Here is a 23,759-nt window from a genome sequence, read left to right as displayed (position 1 = left end):
TCTTGTTTAATATATCTCAATAACTATCAAAGATATTTTTTTAAAGACATTTTCTACAGTTTTATGAAAAATTTATCCTTTCATAGAATTTTTTAAATTTTTTGTATGGTAAGTAAAATTTAATGGCGAATTTAAAAATAAAAATAAAAATATATGTTTACGTGTTTGATTTCTTGTAAAATGGCAGTTTCCATGGTAACCGTATATCTAAAAACTGTCAAAATAGCCTAACTGTGTTAAAACGAATATAAAATGTATAAGATAGCTTAAAACACACAACGAGCATTGTTTTATGCAAAGATAATCTTATCTAATGATTCTGTATGAAACAAATGATAATCTGAACATATTTCTTTAAAAAATGGGTTCTCCATGTTCCTCAACCGAACAAAAATGAGAAAAATAAACATGAATTCGGAGAATAATTAGAGATATTGAAAAAGTGTTTAATAGGATTTTCTAATTTTTTTGTATGTTGTGTAAAATTCAATGACAAATTCAAAAATAAAAAGAAAAATATATGTTGGCGTGTTGGATTTTTTGAAAAATGGCAGTTTCCATAGTAACCGTATATCTCAAAATTGTCAAAATAGCCAAACTGTGTTATAATAATGCATAAAATAGCTTATTACGCTCACAATAACAATAATTTTATACAAAGCTTGCTTTATCTTAGGATTCTGTATAAAACAAACGATAATTGGAACATATTTCTTTAAAAAATAAGTTTTCATGCTTTTAAACTAAACAAAAAATGAGAAAAAATAAACATGAATTCTGTAAAAAATTAAAGCTATCAAGAAATTTCTTTCATAGAAGTTTCTACATTATTGATATATCAAGTAACATTTGATGGTGGATTCAAAAATAGAAATAAAATATATATGTTGACGTGTTAGTTTTTTGTAAACGGGCAGTTTCCATGGTTACTGCATATGCCAACTGTCAAAATTACCACGCTTTCTTAAGAAATATCAGTGTTATACTAAATGTATTGTCAAATATACAACAAAAACATGTTGTAATAAAAATTTCGTTTTCTTTTGATGTTATATTAAGTAAATGATACTGAATATCTTTTTAAAACATATCTAGGGCCATATTATTTTTTTCACTCGACTAACATACCCGAACAGTAAGCAAGTATTCAGAAATTTACAAAGAAAATAATGAAATTCGGAACATTTCTTAGATATTAACTTTGTTTTTTTATTCAACACTTTTAAACTATATCATTTAAAACTTCTTTGCCCAGTTATCTGCCAGAAATCAAGTCGCGACGCACTTTCGTCACTATACCACAAGTGGGCGGGGTAACGCGCGCAGAATTATCATCAATGCTGTCTTACTAATGCTTGGAGAAATCCATGTGATGTTGTCTAAACGACCTCTTATTCTTTTGAGCCGATCTCCTTTTGAACATTTAATAATTTATCTATTCTGTATTATTTACTCATTATTTGCTTATACCCGAAATTTAAACACTTATCTGAATACTATTCAACTTTACCTTCATTTGAAGAGTAATTATCCGTGATTATCTTTCTTGGAAGCGCATAACGATGCGCACAGAAAACTACCGAAAACGTCTTTAAAACTTCACATCATAATTATAATCACTGACAAGATCCATAATTCTATCTTGCATTTAGGCTGAATTTTTTCCCCTTTTTCAATTTAGAAATTCATGGTAAAGTTTTGCTTGTAAAAAAGTCTGGGAAGGTACGGGAATCAAACTTTTATCAGATTTAATATTTTCTTTCTGGTTACTATGGGGGTTATGTTTGGAAAATCTTTTGAGAACGTAACAAATTGACCTCAAGTTTGCTTGATGGGCTGTGTTAAAAGCACATGAAAAAATATGAAAACCAACAGTAGTGGTAAAATGTTTCCTTGGGCAAGAAATTTTATCCTTATTGCTCACAACCATGCTTAAAGACGAAAGTAAATAAATATAAAATAAACAATTGTTTTACATTGATAAAATATTGTCAAGGGCAGAGCAAAACCAATGGACCACATAAAATTTTGTACCTATCAGATGGTTTAAAAATGTTTTATCAAGTCAAAACATTAAAATAGAAAAAAAAAACAGAATCCTTAAAGAACGTCCAAAACGACAAAATTGAAAAAGTTTTACTAATGTAAATTTGGGTTTGATTGAGTCTGTTCATGCATGGTACTTGAAGGTGCACCTCCATTATATAGACTTAGCACTGGCTTAAGCAGAATTCAACATCTTAACATGAAAGTTGTGAATTTTGAATTTAGAAACACCTGCAAATGTGTTCATAGGGCGTTTTATGAATGAACCTTCATTGTGACATGCTTTTGGCACTCCATGTAGCCCAGTCTGTGCGAAAGTCCGACGGTCCTAGGTCCTGGCTAAATAAAAATCATGCGGTCCGAGATAAATTTCCTTTCTGTCAGTCCTCGTGTCCGAAGTTAAAAATACCAATGACCCATTTGATAATAAGTTCCAAGTGAAACAAACAAATTTGTTAAAGAAGATTTAGAAAAACTGACCAACCTAAGATCAACAACGGTAAAATTTGCTGTAAATTACAAATTTGAAAATTTTGTTTTACGATGCCCGATGAAATTGTCAATGAATAATAGTCTAAAAACAGTCAAGAAATATTTAATGTATTATAATCAAAATCAACAACAATTAGAATTGTGATGTTTAAGCAGGAACGGACAAAATTAATTTGTCACATATTTTCGCAATGCCGCTTTTTATAATCAAAAGGAAAGTCAACAAAAGGAAACTATGATTTTTTTAAAATGTGTGTTATAACATGTAGTTTAGAAATTAAATTACTATAGATATTGTTTATTTTAGTTGACATGGAGGTATTTGCCAGTATGTGTATTTTGACAAACAATGAATATTTTCTAATGAGAGGGGAGAGTGTGGAGTAAATCAGGAAGAAAACAGCATGATGGTCTGATGATGTAGGGTATTATAAATCATATTTCAATCATTTTCAGTCACTTCTTTATGGTACAGTGTTTTCCATTTAGAACATATTACCACTTTCCTGAATAAGATTTTTTCTCTGTTCAAACTCTGACTCCCTTCCCTTTACTCTGCTAATTCATCATAATCATGTATACATCATATGAATTCTAAATTGTACCAGTTCATGTATAATGTTGAATTCTGCTTAAGCCGGTGCTAGGGGGCGTGGACGGTAACTTGCACTATCCAGTACCGTCCATGAACAGGCTCAATCAAACCGAGCCTGCAACATTGTCAATTTTGCCGTGTTGGGCTTTCTTTAGGGATTCTGTTTATCTCTATTTTATAAATGCAGCAAAGATGGCTTGATATATTCAATGTGATTTCGGAATCCCAATTATAGTGCTTGAGAGTCCGAGAACTCCTATTTGAAAAATCTCAGTGAGAACCTTGCTTATTGCAATGGTTCAGCATCTTCTTTTCTTTCTACTTTGATGGTAGTACTTATTTTAAGAGAGATGATAAACATAAGGGTGCCGGTCCTGGTGGCCTGAAAAAAAACGAATATTGCATAGACTGGTAATCTGAGTGGACTGAGGTCAAATGTCAGGTGAGATAAAAGTATTATGAAAACCTGCAAAAACAGTAATTGTCACAAAGTATATTGCATTAATTTCTACTCAGGTGCCCGTTCGTGCCTGAAATAATTCACGGAAGAGCACCTGAGGTCTTATTCCATGAGTTAAAGCTAGAACGTCGCCATATGATCTATACTGTGTCGGAATGACCTTAAACCCAAATCAAACAAACAAAATATCAGTTATTATAGACACTGAATGGTTTTCTCAGATAGATGCAGACCTCCTATTTGTTAATTTATTTTATGAACTACATGTTTTATGCTGAAAACTTAAATATTGTTCTTAATATTTCCATGAATATATTCATTCAATATAAAAAAAAGTCAAATACAGTCGAGTTTCGTTTGCTCAAACTCGGATGGCCTTTGCAAATTTGTTCGAGAGATTGGTAGTTCGAGCCAACCGCAGGGTGAACCATTCATGTAGGACATTGGCCTTACCGTTTTCTAACATACATCTGTTGAATGATAAATATGTCAACATAATTGCTTGTTTGTACATCAGTTCGTTGAATACTGTTGATTCATATATGATCGAGAAATATAATTTCTTTCGTTTGAGGAACGAATTAGAAGGAAATTATTTTCCCTTAAGGTAACGTAGTCATCGTCAGGATATTTAGTAAAGCGTGACATGAGTGCACGATATTTTCGTGCAGTATTTCAGTCTGTGTAAGTTCATTCAGCTTTGGGTAACCGACCGGTTTACATCGTTTAATTTTACATACTTAACACAACAGAAGTAATTTGTACATGTACATGCGGCATGGCTGAAAATGACGAAACTAGTTCTGCTATTTTACAGCCAGAGAATTCTTCAATAAGAGAAGTTTTGTTTGAATTAAGGCAGCAGCGGGAAGAAGTAAGAGCTCTGCGTGCAGAAGTTCAAGGAAATTCTCAAAGTGTCGTCAACGAAGTGAAAAAGTTGAAAACCGAGAGGGACATTTCTTGGCGTTTTCAAGGTAACAAGATCCAATATGAATTTAATAGTGACATGAGCAGTACAGTAGAGCAGCTAGTTTGGGCTATAGATAATCAGAAGTTTGACTATTCTAAAGAGCTTTGTTTAGAACTATCAGACAAGTTTAAAAAACGAAACAAATTGATACGCATCGCAGATACTTCTTCAGGCGGCTGGGAAACTGTGAGGCAGTATGAAACAAATCCCGTCGCTAGTGACTCAGAATACGAAAGCAAAATCTACAAGTCTGAGGCCCGAGCTCTTAAGCGTAAACGTTTAAGCTCACGTGGCAAGGGTGCGGCCACGTCATCCTATTCTCGTGACGATGCTGGTTCCTACACCGGTGCTAAGTTTTCAAGTACGAATGATTTTCGATTTCAACCCATATCAACATTTCCTAGAGGGAAGTATTTTCGTGGCTCATCCAGCAACTTCCGTTTAAGAAGCTACATGCAACCCTTGGGTATAACTCAGGTTTACTTGGGTCCTGCTTTGCCTGCGGCGAATATAACCACTTCCGAAAGAATTGTCCAAACATCACCCGTCCATCAGTCCCAGCCGGGGCAGTCATCCAGTGGAAAGTAAAAGTGTCAGCAAAATCCTTCTCATGAAGACTTCTTCAAAGATGAGTATTTTTATAATCTTGATAAATTTACGCACAATTATTACGAGAATGAACATGGTCAAAGAAAAGAAGATTAAAAGAACATTTCAATTGTGGCGCTGTATAGGTTCAAGTGATTTTATTTTAGATACCATAAAGAATGGTTATTAATTGCCGTTGTATTCACTTCCGCCTAAACAGTTTGCAAGAATAATAAATCAGCTTTGTTGGAATCAGATTTTGTAAATGATGCTATTCAAGATTTGTTAGATAGATCTTTAATTAAAAGATGTTCTGTTATTCCATATATTGTAAATCCATTAACTGTTTCTGTGCAAAGATCTGGTAAGAAAAGACTTATTCTTGATTTGCGAATTGTTAATCATCATCTCTGGAAACAATCTGTTAAATTTGAGGATTTAAAAGTAGTACTTTCATATCTTCGAGAAGGTGTTTATTTACTCAAATTTGATTTAACGAGTGCATATCATTTCATTGATATTTATCAGCCCCACACAGAATTTCTAGGGTTTGCATGGCCAGATAACGGCATTGTTAAGTATTATAAGTTTCTTGTTCTTCCTTTCGGATTATCAAGCGCTTGCTATATTTTTACAAAGTTAACAAGACCACTTGTTAAGAAGTGGCGTAGTGAAGGAAAAATGGTTTCTATGTTTTTAGACGATGGGTTTGGGTGCGATGCAGATTTTAATAAGACGGAAAAGCTTTCGTCCGATATTAAAAAAGATTTGTTACTTTCCGGTTTTATACCTAACGCACAGAAGTCAATTTGGATCCCTGTTCAAATTATGGAATATTTAGGAATTGTATTAAATTCCGTTTCGGGTATCATTTATATTCCGGATCGTAGATTGATTAAAGCAAATGACACTATTATTGAACTTTTAAATATGCATAAAGTTCATAGACGGGTTCCTGTACGAAAAGTTGCCAGTATTGTTGGTCAACTTATTTCGATGTCAGTAGTGTTAGGTCACGTGACACAGATCATGACGAGATATTTAAGTGCGGATGTACTTACCGCGAAGCACTGGGATTCATATATTTCTCTTTCTCCAGAGTCTGTCGAACAATTATTATTTTGGAAGTCCAACGTTAGTTTGATAAATAGCAGAGATATATTTCAGAATCAAAAGGTTTCTAAAATAGTATATTCTGATGCCAGCTGCACGGGTTATGCAGGATATGAAGTGTCAACAATAAAAGGGATTTCCCATGGTAATTGGAATTGTAAAGAATCAAGTTATCTTCCACTTGGAGAGAGCCTGAAGCTGTGTATAGGGTTTTACAGTCCTTGGCTCATATTTTAGCTAATGGAATAGTTAAATTGTTTTCGGATAATCAAGCGGTTGCTACAATAAAAAAGACTTACAGGATATATCTTATAAGATTTTTCATTTTTGTTTGTCAAATTCAATTTTTCTTGAGTTAGAATGGATCCCTCGTTCGAAGAATGATATAGCTGATTATTTATCAAAAATTGTAGATTTTGACGATTGGGGATTTGCTACTCAAACTTTTAATTTATTGCAAAAACGTTTTGGTCAATTCGAGATGGCCTGGTTTGCCTTCGAAAATAATGCAAATGTAGATCGCTTTTATTCCATATATTGGAATCTGTTTTCTGAAGGGGTAGACGCATTCACAGAGTTTTGGGGCAATGATTTCGGATATTTTGTCCCACCAATATCAATAATTCATAGAGTATTGTCAAAGATGAAATTTGATAAAGCAAAAGGTGTTATTGTCGTGCCTTACTGTAAATCAGCTGTATTTTGGTCTATTCTCTGTCAAAACGGAAATTTTATGTCTAGCGTTATATAGAGGCTATTCGTTGCCAATAATCCAGCCTTTGAAACTTGACAATGCATACCTCGGTTCTTCTATACAGATTAGTAAAAATGTAATTGTCGATCCGAGAGTTACATACTGCACGGGTATTAAGCATTTTGATTATCTCGATTTGATGAAATGAAAGCTGTTAACATGCAACTTAGATAAATTGCAAACTGTATTTATAAATGTATAACTTCAAATTTTCGACATGTAGAAATGTAAACGATAGAACGTACACAATACGTTTAATGCTGTGCATCATGGCGTTGAGAATGTAACTGCATCAACTTGACACACTCAGGTTTACAACACCACACTTTCCTTTTCCATTCTAACGCGATTAACATTTGTAAACGATTTTGCAACTTCCATATATGGAATTATCACGGAAATAGACGAAAATTAATAGGCGGAGCCAATTTCACGAAAGCAGAATATAAAGAGAGGTAACTCATGCGGGTACAAAAATATTCAAATTATATAGAAACTGTTACATCACTCTTGACGTTGAACATCCTCTGATTTGGTTAAAACGTATTCTAGTACAGGATATTCAAGTAATGCAAATTGGTTAAGATATAATGTAAAAATATAACAACGTATATACTGATAATGAGCATAATAATATGCAAAAACTAAAGTTGGTGAAATAACATAAGGAAATGTTTCCCATATATAATGACACACACCACTATTCATTGATATCAATGATAGGGTTTTGTGAGCCACGGCAATACTGTTAGGCATATCTTTTTTTTTACCTTCAGCAAAAAGTACTAGAATGCGATACATGGAATGCACTTTTGGCAACACCAATAAAGAGAACTGAACAATAAGCTTGTGCCTTCTTTCTTTACAGGACTATGTTGGGTTGTAGAAAAACTTTTATTTTTACCACGAAACAATGAAGAGTTAACTATATCGATAATTCCGTTGTATAACCAAAACTTGTGAATTTGTCCCATTTCAATGTTGAAGTATCCTGGCAACTCTGCTTATCTCCATTGGGAGGTATTTTGAGTCATAGGATGTGATTTAGCCTTTTATTGTTAAATATATGTAAGCTGGCGTAGGTTAAGGTCTTTTTATGCATTGTGCTGAATCAATAGCACCTCAAAAATATGTGTATACATACTGTCATTAGCTGTTACCTAGATTTGCTGTCTAAATTTGTTGTCTATATGATCAAAAACAGAGAACTACTTTTATGTACATGAAATACTACAGAGAATATTTATTAAGTTTTGTAAGTGATGGCTTTCTAAGAGATAAAATAAACAAGGTATACATAAATTGATAATCAACATACATACATTTGGACTCATTTAAATTTTACTTATTGAAAAACAAAGTGGGAAAAATGGGAAAATATATGGTAAAAATAAAAAGTTATGTACGAAAGGGTACATACAACTTTGGTTATAATTTTAATATTGTTAATTTTTTTTCTTGTCAAGTCATACGCTAGAATTAAGGTTACTAATATAATAGTTCTACTAGGAAAGACAACAGCCAGAATTTGGTCTGTATTATCAATTAGTCGTATCAAAATCTCTATCAGATGTTGACTTGAAAATTTAAAAGTGGTAAGGTAGCAGCTTAACTGTAAATGTTACTCATTCCTATGCAAATTGGAATACCATCAGTAAAATTTATTTGTCGTTGAATATGGTCTTTTCAATAGTTTTCACTTCCTTGAAAAATATTTAACCTCAGTCAGTATGTAACCTGGTGATTTTTGTTTTTTTAGTTTCTTTTTCCAGGAAATTTGGTGTCTACAACGTTTGAAAACTTATATGCTTATATTCCTTTAAAGTCCGCTGATATTGATTGTAGGCAATCATGCAAGTGAAATATGTTTGGTGAATAACTAAACACCTAAAAGGTATGATAAACGGAAACTTCGCCGCTTCTTGTCGCCGACGGTAAATACCGAAATTGCGCGGAAGATACGTTTATTTACGATGATGTAGTTGGCGGGAAAATGGGCGGAGCTTATTTTATCTCCAATTGAAAAACGTGTAGCTGGATTATGCTGATCTGAATCTTGGTGTTTCGACAATGTAAAGCTAAGAATGTAACTTATGTTTTGAGTATTCGAACACTTGGTATTGCTACTATCAGTTAATGTTTTGTCGAACTGCATGTTTACAATGTTAAGTCGGCAAACTCAATCCAAGTATGCAACATTGAAGTTTACATACAAAGAAATACACCGTTCAACTCAGATCAACAAGGCTGGATTTTTGGCAACGAATAGCCTCCATAGCGTTAAGGATTGGATAGTTTAGCCTACAAATAGAGATTTTTATAGTCGATGTAAGTCCGGGAAAGGTATTTTCGGCAATACAGATTTAAAATTCCGAGTGGTAGCTTTATTTATAGATTTTTCAAAGGGAGATTAATCTTATTACTTATATCAGTATTTTATTTAAGAGTTGTCAGTGAAAAGATCAGTGAAAAGGCTGTATTGCCAGCAATACACAGAATTGTCAGTGAAAAGGCAGTATTGCCAGGAAAAGACAGAGTTGTTAGTGGAAAGGCAGTATTGCCGGAGATAGACATATTTGTCAGATATGATAAAAGGAATTTATCAGTTACAAAACTTCATTGATTGATAAAATGTACAGTCAAATTGTTTTTTATTGTGATTATTTGTAAATTTACATTTCAAGCATACTTACTAATTGTTTTCTTTTATTATACGTTTATTTTCACAGACGCATAAAGATGAAATTGATGCATTACCCGAAGTTTTGGCAGAAAAGGTGGACCTACTCCCGGATCTATTACGCAAGTCGAGGGCTGATAGCACAAGTCGGAAATATGAGAACAGTTTTTCTCGCTGGGAGAAATGGGCAAAGGGTAATGGTTTAGGGAGTGGGGATATCTTTCCTGCTAAGGCTTTTCCTTTCGCAATTTATTTGGCTTCATTGATACAGACAGCAAATACGCCAAGTCCTGTGATTTCTGCTTTTTATGCAGTTAAATGGTTTCATGATTTATTTGACTTTAAATCGCCAACTGATTCAAAGTTAGTTACAAATATTTTAGAATCATCTAAAAGATTACTTAGCAACCAACAGTGAAAAATGAACCTTTTACAAGGGACATATTATTAAAATGTATGATCATTTGTATCCTTGAAAAATTTTAAAAAATCACAGAATCATTTGTGCGTGTCTTCTAGCCTTTTCTGGATTTTTGAGAAGTTCCGAATTGTTAAGTATTAAAGTGTCTGATATTGTTTTCTTTCAAACATACATGTCAATTTTTATAGAAAGCAGTAAGACTGATAAATATAGAGATGGGTCTTGGATAACTATAGCTAAAACAGGAACTTGTTTATGTCCAGTTGTTAATATTCAGAAATTTATATCATGGTCGTCACTTAAAAATGATGATTTTGTATTTTGTAATTTGAATTGTTCAAAAGAAAGGTATTCTGTGAGAAAAGTTAACAAGGCTATGTCATACACGACTTTACGTGAAGAATTTCTTAGGGCTTTAAAGCCACATGTTAAAGACGTCAAGCAGTACTGCTTACATTCTTTAAGGTCAGGCGGTGCTACTGTTGCCGCTAATAAAGGAGTAAAAGACAGGTTATTTAAACGGCATGGTCGCTGGCTTAGCGACAGTGCAAAAGATGGATATGTGAAAGACGATTTAAATGAGCGTTTATCTGTATCTTTATCTTTAGGATTGTGAATTTTGATAGACAGTAAGCTTCATTAACTTTTGATATGTAGCAATATGTGTGTTATATTTGTATGAATATACATGTATCATGATTGATATTGTTCATTAGAATAAATTTCGTTCACATTCTATCATTCTGATTTTTGTTTAAATTTTTGATTATTATTATCATTTTAATAATGATATTATAGTTTCTTTTTCCCGTTCTTTAAATTTCATCGGTTTAGCCCATCTAACACAGAACACACGGCTTACACGGTTGGCCACCCGTGTAAACCGTACATACAACCGAACCAACCGTAGCGTAATCCGAGTTACAGTCGGGCCATTCAAGTGTATCCGTGTAAGCCGTATATGATTTTTAAAACTTTAAAAAAACTGACACGGATGTCATGTCCGTGTATGATCGTATTAGCGACCGTACAAGACCGTACGAGGCCGTGTGAGACCGTATGAGACCCGTACATACAACCGTATTTCAAGTCCACTACGGGTGAGTCCAACCGTGTCAAGATCGTATATAAATCGTATGGAATCGTTCGAGACCGTCCTTAAGTCCTACATCCAACACTCGATTTACACCCGAATATCACACGATGACGGGACGATGCACACGAGTTTCATACGATCGCCATACGACAAATACGGTTCAGGTACGAATCATACATGGCAGACACGAAATAGTACGGGTATACATGGTATAGCACGGCCTCGTGCGATCTTACACGGCCTTTTTCATTGGATATTATAAATATTTAGGAAATCATTTTATTACGCAGCTTCTACTTATATCTGAGAGTTTTCTTTAAAATAATTGACTTTATCATTAAGGCGTTGCTTATTAAATATTTTAGAATTATCCCATTGCAAAAATTAATTTCCCATAGTCCCTTAATTGGTCTTGGTTCCTATTATATCATCTGTTCTTGCCATGGAACCGAACCAACTTCAGACATGAAGAAACCCCTGAGGTAGTTTCTTTGTTGCTTTCCAAGGTTATGGTCTACGTTACAGCCAACAGGTACTCCTGCGTCCGCTAGTTTACTCTCCTCTAGTCATACTAGGGCATGGTTTGGTCCTCTTGGTCGGCATTGGCTGATACACCAGGCTATCGTATCCTCAAAAGCGTGTGCAACATGACGCAGGTAAGGACCAGGGACTTCACATTTTCTGTTTTCTTATCAACTGTTGTATGAAGCAGACATTGAAATTTGTTGGCCAATATTCCGATGCATTCTCCACCACTCTGGCATGAGACTGTCTGTAATTTAATATGCACTCATCATGGACAAGTTCCATCCTTGAGAAGGGTTCATTATCAAGGTCATCAATGGAAATGCATTGTCTCCCAGGAAGAAGTAGGACAGGTTTTCGTTCAGGCCTGGCAGCGGCTCTGGATCAGGAAAACCTAATTAACCACCTTCCACCAACTCCCTCAATTCAGATTTGTTGAACACTTGACAATCGGACGCTGAACCATACTCCGTCACTAATGCCAATAAGAACTTGTAGTCGGCATCTGCCAATGCCAGAAGGCTCATGAAGAAAAATCCTTGTAGTTGTGGTAGAGTGATCCATATTTTGGTGGAGCCTGGATATGAATATGTTTGCCATCCAGGCCACCACAAGCATGGGAAAAATTCCACGTGATGATGAACCTGTCACTGACTTCCCTCCATTTACCTTGCTAAATAAGTGGTAGCTTAACGTGGGCTTTTAATGTGTCGACTTTGGCCTTCAGGACGGTCGGTATGAATTTGGAGATTGTATTGTCTGCAACACGGAAACTGTACATGTAGCACCAGTGGCCTTGTGTCTGAGTGTGATTGCAAGCATGAGGTCAGGCCCCTATTGTTCTCAGAAAATAAATAATAGTAAGCAAATATTTATCAGCGACATTTGTTTTTAAATTCTCACATATATGTTTATACATATATCTACTATCGATCATTGAGATTAGTATTAATAGTTCATGCTTTTTACACTTTGCTATTGATTTCTTTTCCCTGGAAAAATATAATATCAGTGTTCAATTTGGCATCAACACGGAGAAAGGTTTTGTAATACATAGGGTCCTCTCTGTTTAGTTTTTATAGCAGAGTCTCATATTGACCAAACATGGTCCTTCTGTTTGGCCATTCTCTTGTCCAAATTTGCCTCCTTCTTCTCTGCCATAAGTTAGCTTGATTTTTGTCTCTCCTCACGCCTTCTGGCCAAAATAATCTCCATTTCTATTTAAGCCTAACCATTTTTTCTAGTTCCCTTAGTCAGTTGTTCTCTGTTCACTCGTATATCTGCTATTGTTTTTATTTTTCGATGAGAATTCGAAAATTTATGAAGCCAAGCCGTCAAAATGGGTCAATTTAAATCAAAACATACACGAATGTGTGATAATTCGGGATCCTTTGTTAACCCTGTAAAAGTCGTGTGAATCAAGTAAATTTCGTTATAAATCGTACCAGACCGTATCAGACCCAAGTTGGAACCGTACAACATTCGTATGTATTCGTATGCTAATCGTGTTCAAACCTTGTTTGGCCGAGTATATCCGTGCTTTATTCGCACATACTCGTGCTATATTCGAGTCTAACTCTTACCAACTAATCTCCAGGCACGGTTGGAGCCCAATACTCGTACCAGTCAACCCGTGTATAACCGAGTATACCGTATGAGAACCGAGTGTCCAACCGTGTTTTGTGTGAGACGGGCATTACCCAAGTACTTCGGATAAAAATTACAATTTGAAATTGAAAGTAAGACTGAGTTGTCTAATTTGTCTAATGTCACATTTGTCTAATGTGACGTAGTAGATTTAGGGAAATATAATTTCTTTCGTTTGAGGAACGAATTAGAAGGAAATTGATTTCCCTTAAGGTAACGTTGTCATCGTCAGACTATTTAGTAAAGCGTGACATGAGTGCACGATATTTTCGTGCAGTTTTTCAGTCTCTGTAAGTTCATTCAGCTTTGGGTAACCGACCGGTTTACATCGTTTAATTTTTAGCTCACCTGTCACTTTGTGACAGCGTGAGCTTTTGTGATCGCTTTTCGTCAGGCGTCCGGCCGGCCAGCGTCCGTAAACTTTTACTTTAAATGACATCTCCTCATAAACCACTAAGCCAATTTCATCCAAACTTCACAGGAATGTTCGTTTGGTGGTTAACTTTGAAAATTGTTCAAAGAATTGAATTCCATGCAGAACTCTGGTTGCCATGGCAACCAAAAGAAAAAACTTTAAATATCTTCTTCTAAAAAACCCAAAGAGCTAGAGCTTAGATATTTGGCATGAAACATCTTCTAGTGAGTGTCTACCAAGTTTGTTCAAATAAAGGCCTGGGGTTAAAATTGGCCCTGCCCCAGGGGGTCATTGATTTTCCCTATATGTATATAGTTATTACTTAAAACATCTTCTTTTATAGAACCCCAAGAGCTAGAGCTAAGATATTAAGCATGAAACATCTCATAATGGGTGTCTACCAAGTTTGTTCAAATAAAAACCCTGGGGTCAAAATTGGCCCCACCCCAGGGGGTCATTGATATTTCCTAAATGCATATAATAAAAACTTAGAAATCTTCTTTTAAAGAACCCAAAGAGCTAGAGCTAAGATATTAAGCATTAAGATATCTATTTCAAAACAAAAAAGAATATTTTTCCGTCACTAACTGCAGACGAAATGATTTTTGGCTTAACAGATGAAAGTCCTTTATCAAAAACTAAAAATCTAATTTTAATTTACTTTAAGATGTATATTTATCAATGTAGAATGCAAAAGAGTATTCCCACAGTTTTTGGAACTAAAAAATATATAACATATTGTTACAACATTGAAAAAGAGACTTCAATGATAAATAACAATGTTGAAACCTTTAATTCTGCGTGGAATTCTTATCTAATTTTCCTTTATGCAGATTAACACAATATTTTTGTTTTCTTCTTCTTATAATTATTATTACTATATTATAATTATTATTACTATTATTATTATTATTATTCTCTACATATATGCAGACTTAAACTTTTAGGCTGTATTGACCAATACAAAAACTACACATCAAACTATTATATTTTTACCCCGCTTAAAATGGCTTTAGAGATAAGTAAATGACTGAAAAGATGAATAGATATGATCAATAACAATATCAAAAGCGCAGACTGCAGTGAGAGAGTGCAGATGAATGAGTGTAGTATGTAAAATGAATTATTTTTCTTTTATGATATGTTCTGTTTTTTACTTTGAATTCATTTATAGTTATATGTTTATATAAATATTTAGCATGAAACATGTTTTAATGGGTGTCTATCAAGTTTGTTCAACTAAGAGCCTTGGGGTTGAATTTAATCACATCATACTGCGTACCTCTCACGGAATTTACAGAATATTTACCGAATATTAAGGTATTCTGTGTATTGACCGTATAATCAGTATGGAACTGACAGGTTAATAAAATCAAACAATAAGTATAAAGAAATGAGTATTAACGGTACACTATGTTAATATATATGCATGCATATTGTAATTAGCCGAGTTTGATTGGGCAAACATTTTCCAAACTTGTTGAAAGATGTTCAAAATATATTTATTCTATAAATAGGCTTACGAAACAGGCAAAAAGTAGATATAACGGAGAATTGCCTAATCAAAGAGCCAAACAAATCTAATTGAGGACGAAGCTCATTTCCTTATTGTGTGTCCTATTTACAATGGTTATAGAACTGCTGCTTTAGGAAATGATATTTCAAACCATTCATTATGCTCCCCTTCAAAGAAGTTGGGGTATATTGCTTTGCATTTGTCTGCCGGTCGGTCCGTAGACCAAATGGTTTCCGAGTGACAACTAAAGAACGCATAGGTCTTCAAACTTGGTATAATGATTGTTCATGACCAGCAGATGAACCCTATTGATTTTGGGGTCAAAGGTCAAGGTCACACTGATCTTGTAGGTAAAATCGGTGTCCGAGTGATAACTAAAGAATGCTTAGGCCTAGGAACTTCAAACTTGGTATGCTGTTTGTTCATGACCAGCAGATGAACCCTATTGATATTGGGGTCAACGGGTCAAAGGTCAAGGTCACATTGACCTTGTAGATAAAAACGGTTTCCGACCGATAACGAAAGAACGTTTAAGCCTAGGAACTTCAAACTTGGTATGATAATTGTTCACTACCAGCAAATGAACCCTATTGATTTGGGGGTCAAGGGGTCAAAGGCCAAGGTCACATTGACCTTGTTGGTAAAAACGGTTTCCGATCATTAACTTAAGAATGCTTAGGCCTAAGATCTTCAAACTTGGTATGGTGATTGTCCAGGACCAGAAGATGACCCCTTATTGATTTTTAGGATCAAGGGGTCAAAGGTCAAGGTCACATTGACCTTTCAGGCAAAATGGTTTCTGATTAATCACGAAAGAATGCTTAGGCCTAGGAACTTCAAACTTGGTAAGATGATTGTTCATGACTAGCAGATGAACCCTTTAGATGTTTGGGTCAAGGGGTCAAAGGTCAATGTCACATTGACCTTGTAGATAAAAAAAGGTTTCCGAAAAATAACTAAAAAACGCTTAGGCATAGGAGTCAAGGGGTCAAAGGTCAATATCACATTGCCCTTTCAGGCAAAAATGGTTTCCGAGTGATAACAAAAAAACGCCCAGGCCTAGGGACTTCAATTTTGTGATTGTTCATGACTAGCAGATGACCCCTGTTGATTTTGGGATGTGATATGTGTAATACTTTAGATTTTGTGAATTAATTTTGGGACTAAAACGAATCATCAACCGGAAGTACATATTAATTAAGTTATCTAAACCAATTAAGTCTTTAAACTGATTAAAGTCACTTTAACCACGTGTTTATACATTATGACCGACAATTAACCATGAAACTTATGAACCATGAAACTAATGAACCAGAGTGACAACATCTCACCTTGCTGTTAAAACACTTTGACTAATTGACATGAAAATATGTTGGACTTGTATGGACGGGACTAAAAACTCCTTTAAACTGTAAACAGGAGTCTAATTCGACCTAAGGGAGGTCAAAGTACAAAGATAAAGAAGCAAATTTGACAGGACTTTAAAAATACTTTGATTTATGTGGATGTTTGAGTAAGGAGATTTGGACTAATTTTGAGTCAAATGTATGAATATTCCGGTAGTTAAAACTTAAAATTTCTTCTTTTGAAAAAAACCAAAGAGCTAAAGCTTGAATATTTACCATGAAAAATCTTCTTATAGAAATCTACCGAGTTTGTTCAAATAATAGCCTTAGGATTAAAATTTGCCCCGCCCCAAGGGGTCATTGAGTTTCCTTACATGTACACTTCTTTTGCAACTGTTGTTTTCCCTTAGCAGTAGCAGCCAGTAATGTTTTTTTTACTCATGCACTACTTCAGATAATATGAACTTTTTGATATCAGTTTAAGATTTAGATTTTATATTTGCTTTTGATTTAGTTTAAAATATTACTTGTTCCTTGGAGAGTTTTAAAATATGTAAGGGTAATCAATTTCAGAGCCATCATGGCTCTCTTGTTTATTTAAACTTTAGTTTGATATAGATTGATTCCAGTTCACTTTGTAAGGTACTTTATATAGGCGCTAAGTTTTGGAAGATTTTTTAGCACTTGATTTTTGATAAGATAGTTTTTAAGATATAATAAATCTGTTGGTATGATGTATGTAGATTTAAGAAAATAAAAGTCAAAAAATTATTAGATTTGTCAATAGAATATTCATAACAGTTCAAGCTCTTAATAAATTGTAAATCAGGCATTGTAAATTTGAGAATTTTAATTTTTCTTTCGATGTTGAATTTCCTTTATCTATCCTTTTGTCCTACTGTAATAATGTCAGTAGACTTACAGTGGAATGTGAACGCATCTGTGTCCTGTTGATTATGTTTCTTAATCTATTTTCTAGCGGGTCATCGGTGGTGAAAAGTATATTGCAAATCCCCATACAAAGTAGAAAAATTACTCGTAAAGCAGTATACCACCATTTTACAAACTGTGCATTGAATGCTTATAAGACATGGTGTTTTTAGGTCATCAATCATCATACAGGGTGCATTGCGCGTTGTCATCAATTTCTTTAGAAAACATCTCCTATGAACATTAACCATGCTTTATAGGAATGATCCTTGGATGATCCTCTTTCAAAGTTGTACAAATGGTTCAAATCTTAGGGCTAGAAAAGAAGTTTAAAAATACAGATTTAAAAAATAATAAGAAATAAGAAAAAGTCAAGCATGGCCCCTGCAAAGTGGTGACTTTTGTGAAATATTTCATATTTTAATTGTTTCAGATTGCTGTGAGGGTGCTGAAGATTGCTGTGAGGATTCAGATTGCTGTGAAGATGAATGCGAGAAAAACTGGATAGAAACTACAGCTATAGTATTTATAATAATTGGTTGCCTAGTTGGAATTGTGGCTGTTGTCATATTTTACCTGGTTTGGTGTAAGTTTTTTCACTTATCATACCTATCCTTTCCTTTTCAAAATTTTAATTCTTAATGATCACCTTCACATTTATCTAGAAATATAGAATATCAAATATTAGGTTATGAAATTAAATGTTAATGTATCGAAAGGCTTCTGTGTCTTAACTTCATCATTTTAGCTAAGACTTTTTCAAAGAAAAAAAGAGCTTTTCTACAGTAATAGTGTTGTTGAAGTCTGAAACATTAACGTTAGTAATACTAATAATATTTCATTTTTCAACGGCATGCCTTCATACTTGGACACATGAACCCTTTGGACAAGACCTTTAAATTGACCAGACTGAAATTGACCTTCATTCATAGATGACCTTGAACTTCAAAGTCAAATATTTGAATTTTGCTAAATTTTGCTATAACTAACTATAACTTTATTATTTTACTTCAGCACATCTACCTGAAGGACAATGTCATTAAATACATCAAACACAATTTGACCTTGACTTGTAAATGATCTTGATCTTGAAGGAGAATTATAGTTATTTCACATACTTGGGTACAACATTCTGTGGGACAATACATAAAGAAAGATTTAATTGAACTTGACCTTAATTTAACCTTGACATTAAATTAGTGATTTATGCAACAATTGGCAATATCTTTATATAGTTATGGATAATACCTGTGCAAACAAAACTTATACATAACAAAAGTGACATATCGATGGCTCAGCGCAATACTAGTCTAAGACAAATTTTTTACCAAAAAATCACCTTTTTACATATTTTGATAAACGTAGGTCAAATACACATTCTGTGAAAAGGTTAGGGTAATTAACACTTTTTTTACCTTTTTTATTTACAAGTAAAATAAAAGACTATCTCAGGTAATTAAATTTCACCTGTGCAATATAGGTCTAAGTTGAGTTTGTCTCTTATTCCAATGTAAAATATATCACTTTTCCTAAAAAATGCTCGAGTTAGACCTTAAATGTTTGATTTTAAGTTACAGAAAATATGCATATCCCATTAAAAATGTTAAAAAGAAAATGTGAGAATTCAATAAAACACTAGTAACAATTTGCCTCCATCAGTGTTTTGTATTTATGGCCAGAAAATTAGTCAATTGCATATCATGTACATGCAAACAAAAAATATTTAAAGAAAATTAATAAGACAATTTATTATCACAATCGAACAATAATTTTTGTCTTTGACATCATATTAAATACTGTATTAATTGATTACATTAAGTACAGTTGAAACTGACTATCATATTTTGTACAAAGAAAAAGACGGTGTATGTTTTCTGTTTCCAACATATTAAATTGGCTTGGAGTGAGGTGTCTCTCATGAATGTGTATTGACATTTTAATAGGCCCCTTAAATTTCTTTTATGGAATTTTAAATTAATCATATTCCCTTTGGAAAATTTAATAACACATTTAGGTACATAAAATAAATGGAAATAGCCGGACATGAGTATGTGGGATTTCATATACCTTGATCCCCTCTCAAAATGTCGTATTGCTTTTTTAAAAGTTTGACCTTTAGTTTAATCAATATGCTGCGAATATTGTCTTACATTTATTTCTTTTTTTACACTTTTGTTTCATATTTATATAATTGAGGTTTAACCTTAAAATAGGTGGTCAGGGGTAGAATGTAAATTGTTTCACTGCCAAATCAAACTTTAGCCTGCACACGTATTAAAACATCCAGCAATACAATAGAGCAACTCAAAGCTTAGCAGCAAACATTGTGGGCAAATCACACATCCTCTCAATTTTCATTGGAGTGGTGATACATCGCCAGAAAATATATCAAAATATGCACACTTGCATATTGTTATGACCTGTTTTAGCTCTTGTAATCTAATAATTTTATGCAGCATACGGATCGATTGAATTTTGAGACAGTTATGTGCAAAACATTTTGACTTACATAGTACGTAGTAGCAGAAACTGTGTAGCTGGAGACCCAAAAATCATTAGCAGGGCAAAACACATTTTTATTCCAGGGCAAAAAAGTGTATTATGCTCAGGTACTTGATCTATCAATCTATCCTGAAAAGTTTCATTGAAATTGCATTAATGAGGTATAATAGGAGTAGTCTAGGAAATTTTTTAAAATAACCTTTTCATTCCCGGGCCATACACTGGCCACAAACATTCACGTGGAAAACCCGTGTAAATATGCACAAGATTACATATAAACTTATTTATTGCACGTAGTTATTTGACAGTATTCTGGACTACGCTTTTATATTATGTATCCTGGCAAACACACAAAAAACCATTTTAATCAACGTTGAAGAAATTGCATTTTGTAAGTTTAATGAGGATAGTCTGGACAAGTTTGTGACGGGAAGGACGGAGTTCTACGGGCCAGTATATTTGAGATACTCATTGTTTTCTGTATTGTCTTTTTTAGCCAACAAAAGAAATAGCCAAATTAAAGTTATGAACATTATAAATGTAGTTACTATTGTCACCTATAGCAATTATGTAACTGTTATGATGGACATACAGACAGAGGATGTAGAAGTGGTCCCTGTATGTTGCCACGACTCTGTAAAGGCGACGCAAAAAATTATTCTGAATTATGTTATTAGTTAATAATTCTTTGTTCTAGTAGGTTGTACTGCCCTACTTTTTTGGCTTAGATATAATTGACAACCTCTTATTTGGTCAAAATTAAAAGATAAAATGACTTTGATATATAAAATGAAACATTGTTTTTAACTTTTTTAACTGTTTTCACTCTCATAATATATTCTAAGCAGTTGAAAAAGTTAATACAAAAGTTGTAATAAAAGCATGGTCAAACTACAATTTTCATTTTTGAAAATATTTGATATAAAAGAAAATAGAACCACCCAAATTCTTTCAGATTTAGCGCGTTACAGTAACACCGGAATTCCACACCTGATTTAAAGCAAGACACCAATGGTGCTTAAGTTGTGCATTGATAAATTAAAGCGTGTCTTATTTGCACAAATGTGACATCAATTCCCTCTTTTCAAACTTTGATGATATCATAATTGAATCATAATATATTCCTGCATCGTCAGTCTTCATTGTTGATGACAAATGTTTATAACGCTATATTTTTTAAATCAAAAATTAATCAATGCTGTTGCATTTTGTTTAGAATTCAAACTTATTGCACAGATAACCTGAAAAAAAACGTAAGTAAATCTGAATCTCAAACAAATTGAAAAGGAAGAAATAAATGTACTTTCATCTAAAGTCAGCTTGCATGATATATAAACAGAAAATATTGAGTGATTTAGTCTTTGTAAATTTCTGCTAGAGACTTGCAGAATATTTTAAACTATGCTTAAATTAATAATATATATTGTGTTCAAAACTTAAAATTTCATTTATATCAAAATATTTAAAGTACAACAGGTCTAACGCAAAGATTTGTACTACTTTTACCAAATTTCAGTACGGAATTTGAGTAAAGTCTAACTCAAGTGAGTCTTGTATTGAAGTCAGAATTTCAGCGCAATAAGGGTCTTACTCTAAAATACACAATTGGTTTTATTTTAATTAAAATTTAGATAAATGGCATTATTTGTAATTATAGCTAATGTCAACTTAGCAGAAAATGTTTTCTAATATAAGTATTTATGAACTAAATCACTTTTTTGTCTCTCCTGAACATTTTCAAAAATAGCAGTTAGACCATTATTGTGCTGAGCCATCGATATTAAGTAATTGAGCTTTATATGACAATGACTGGCAAGGCCAAACATTGAATTTAGCTTACACTGTCATAACCTTAATATTTATTTACTGATATGATTTGTACATGGACTATAGAACGCATATGACAAAACCCTCACGTTGAATTCAATATGAAATGACCATGATCTTTCTATTGACCTTGACTGTCAAATTATTGAAAATGGCTTAAAAGAATGTAACTTTATTTTTTTAACAGGTTTGATTTATCCTTGGACATGTTATTTTTTTAACAGGTTTGATTTATCCTTTGACAAAAGAACACAGTGCCTAAATTGACATTTTATATCATTGTAAATATGATGTTGACTTTTAATGGACCATAAACTTGAAGGTTTAATAATTTCGTCTCCCAAAATTTTTGGATGACACATTGTTTTCGCCTTCCCCGTCTGTCCATCCATCTATCTGTTCAATTCCGTCTGTCGGTCCATCTGTCTGCATTAGGCGTGTCCTATCATTCACAAGTTTAACTACTGGTGGGGTCACAGGAGTGATTAGTACCATCTCTAGATGTGCATGCCACCGTTACGTTCCCCTTTGCTACACAAAATTGCCACCAACGCTAAAAATAGAAAAAATTTGTGCGGCTTTCACAACTGAATTTTACAGGAGTGATCAGTTCCATCCCTAGTTGTGCGCCTCGCCAGAACATTTTGCTTCGTTGCACAAAATGGTCACACAGATATAACTGCTGAAACTTCACAGGAGTGAGAAGTACCATTACTTATTGTGCATATCGCTGGCATATTTCGCTTCACTGCATTAAATTGCTGCCAATGCTATAAATCCAGCTTTCACAAGTGAAACTGCTGATTTCATTTCAATGAAAACTGCACAGGAGTGTTCAGTGCCATCCCTAGTTGCTCATATCATGGCATGTTCTGTTTTGCTGCACAAAATGGCTGCTCGAGCTAATAGAAAAAATATTGCCCTGCTTTTACAGGTCAAGCTACTCTAGGAGCAATTTCAATGAAACTTCACATGAGTGAGGCATGTTCTGCTCCGCAGAACAAAATGACTGCAAGAGCTAAAATAGAAAAATATTTCCGGCTTTCTCAGGTCAAACTGCTGGTGGGATTTCCACCAAGATTCATAGGATACATAGTTTTGGGAGACATATGTTTTGTGACAAAAACCCTTCTTGTTGAAATTTGCTTAAATTGTTATGACTTTATTACTTACAGATTTGATTGATACTCAAACAAAGGAACACATGATAAAACTGACTTGTAACATTATTGTGATATATTCTTGACCTTTAATTGACGTTTAATGTCTAAATCAAATTATTAATATTAACTTAGTTATGTATTTATGGATTTAGTTCTTTTTTGCACAGATATATTTTCTAGTAGTATTAGTTACCGCAATATTCTTTTTGCAATGTCTTTGACCTTAGAATTAAGAAAAAAGGCGAATGTATACCGCCTGACAGTGGTTCTTGTAAATATTGACTTAAATATATTGTTTTTATTTGTCCATAGCAAAACATCTCGGAATGATATTAAATAGATTGCGAATAACATGTTCGTCATTGGTGGGAATATTATTTAGTATATAGTTCCCTTGTGATTCCTTTATATTTATCATTAGTTTCATATTTAATTTACAAACACCTTGAATGTGTTTAAAGTTCTGTGGTCATTTTCTGTTGGGAACTATATTATTTAATGAAACAGAATTAATTTTGAGCAAAGGATGCTTTTATAAAGTTTCATGAGTGACAGAAAAATAAGATCTGAGCTTGAAATGATGTCTAATAAATTGAAAGTAAAATGAAAAACAAACTAAGATATTATATTTTTCAGCTGGTAGAATTGGACCTGGCAATAATGGTAAGATTTA

The 23,759-nt window shown here is 33.6% G+C and overlaps 1 protein-coding gene across 1 annotated transcript in view; it reads left to right on the top strand.

Annotated features, from left to right (window-relative positions):
* Positions 1-18,236, top strand: part of LOC132722852 (uncharacterized) — a 43,306-nt gene extending 25,070 nt beyond the window's left edge. Inside the window, exon 5 of the mRNA XM_060707438.1 lies at positions 18,049-18,236. Within this exon, the coding sequence (XP_060563421.1) occupies positions 18,049-18,236 (188 nt within the window). The remainder of the gene's footprint in view (positions 1-18,048) is intronic.
* The last annotated feature ends 5,523 nt before the right edge of the window (positions 18,237-23,759 follow it).

This window comes from Ruditapes philippinarum, unplaced genomic scaffold (genome assembly GCF_026571515.1).
Source record: "Ruditapes philippinarum isolate M1 unplaced genomic scaffold, ASM2657151v2 ctg490_1_1_1_1, whole genome shotgun sequence".
Taxonomy (NCBI): Eukaryota; Metazoa; Mollusca; class Bivalvia; order Venerida; family Veneridae; genus Ruditapes; species Ruditapes philippinarum.
Note: the sequence above shows the minus strand (reverse complement) of the source record. Positions and strands in the feature narration are given on the sequence as shown.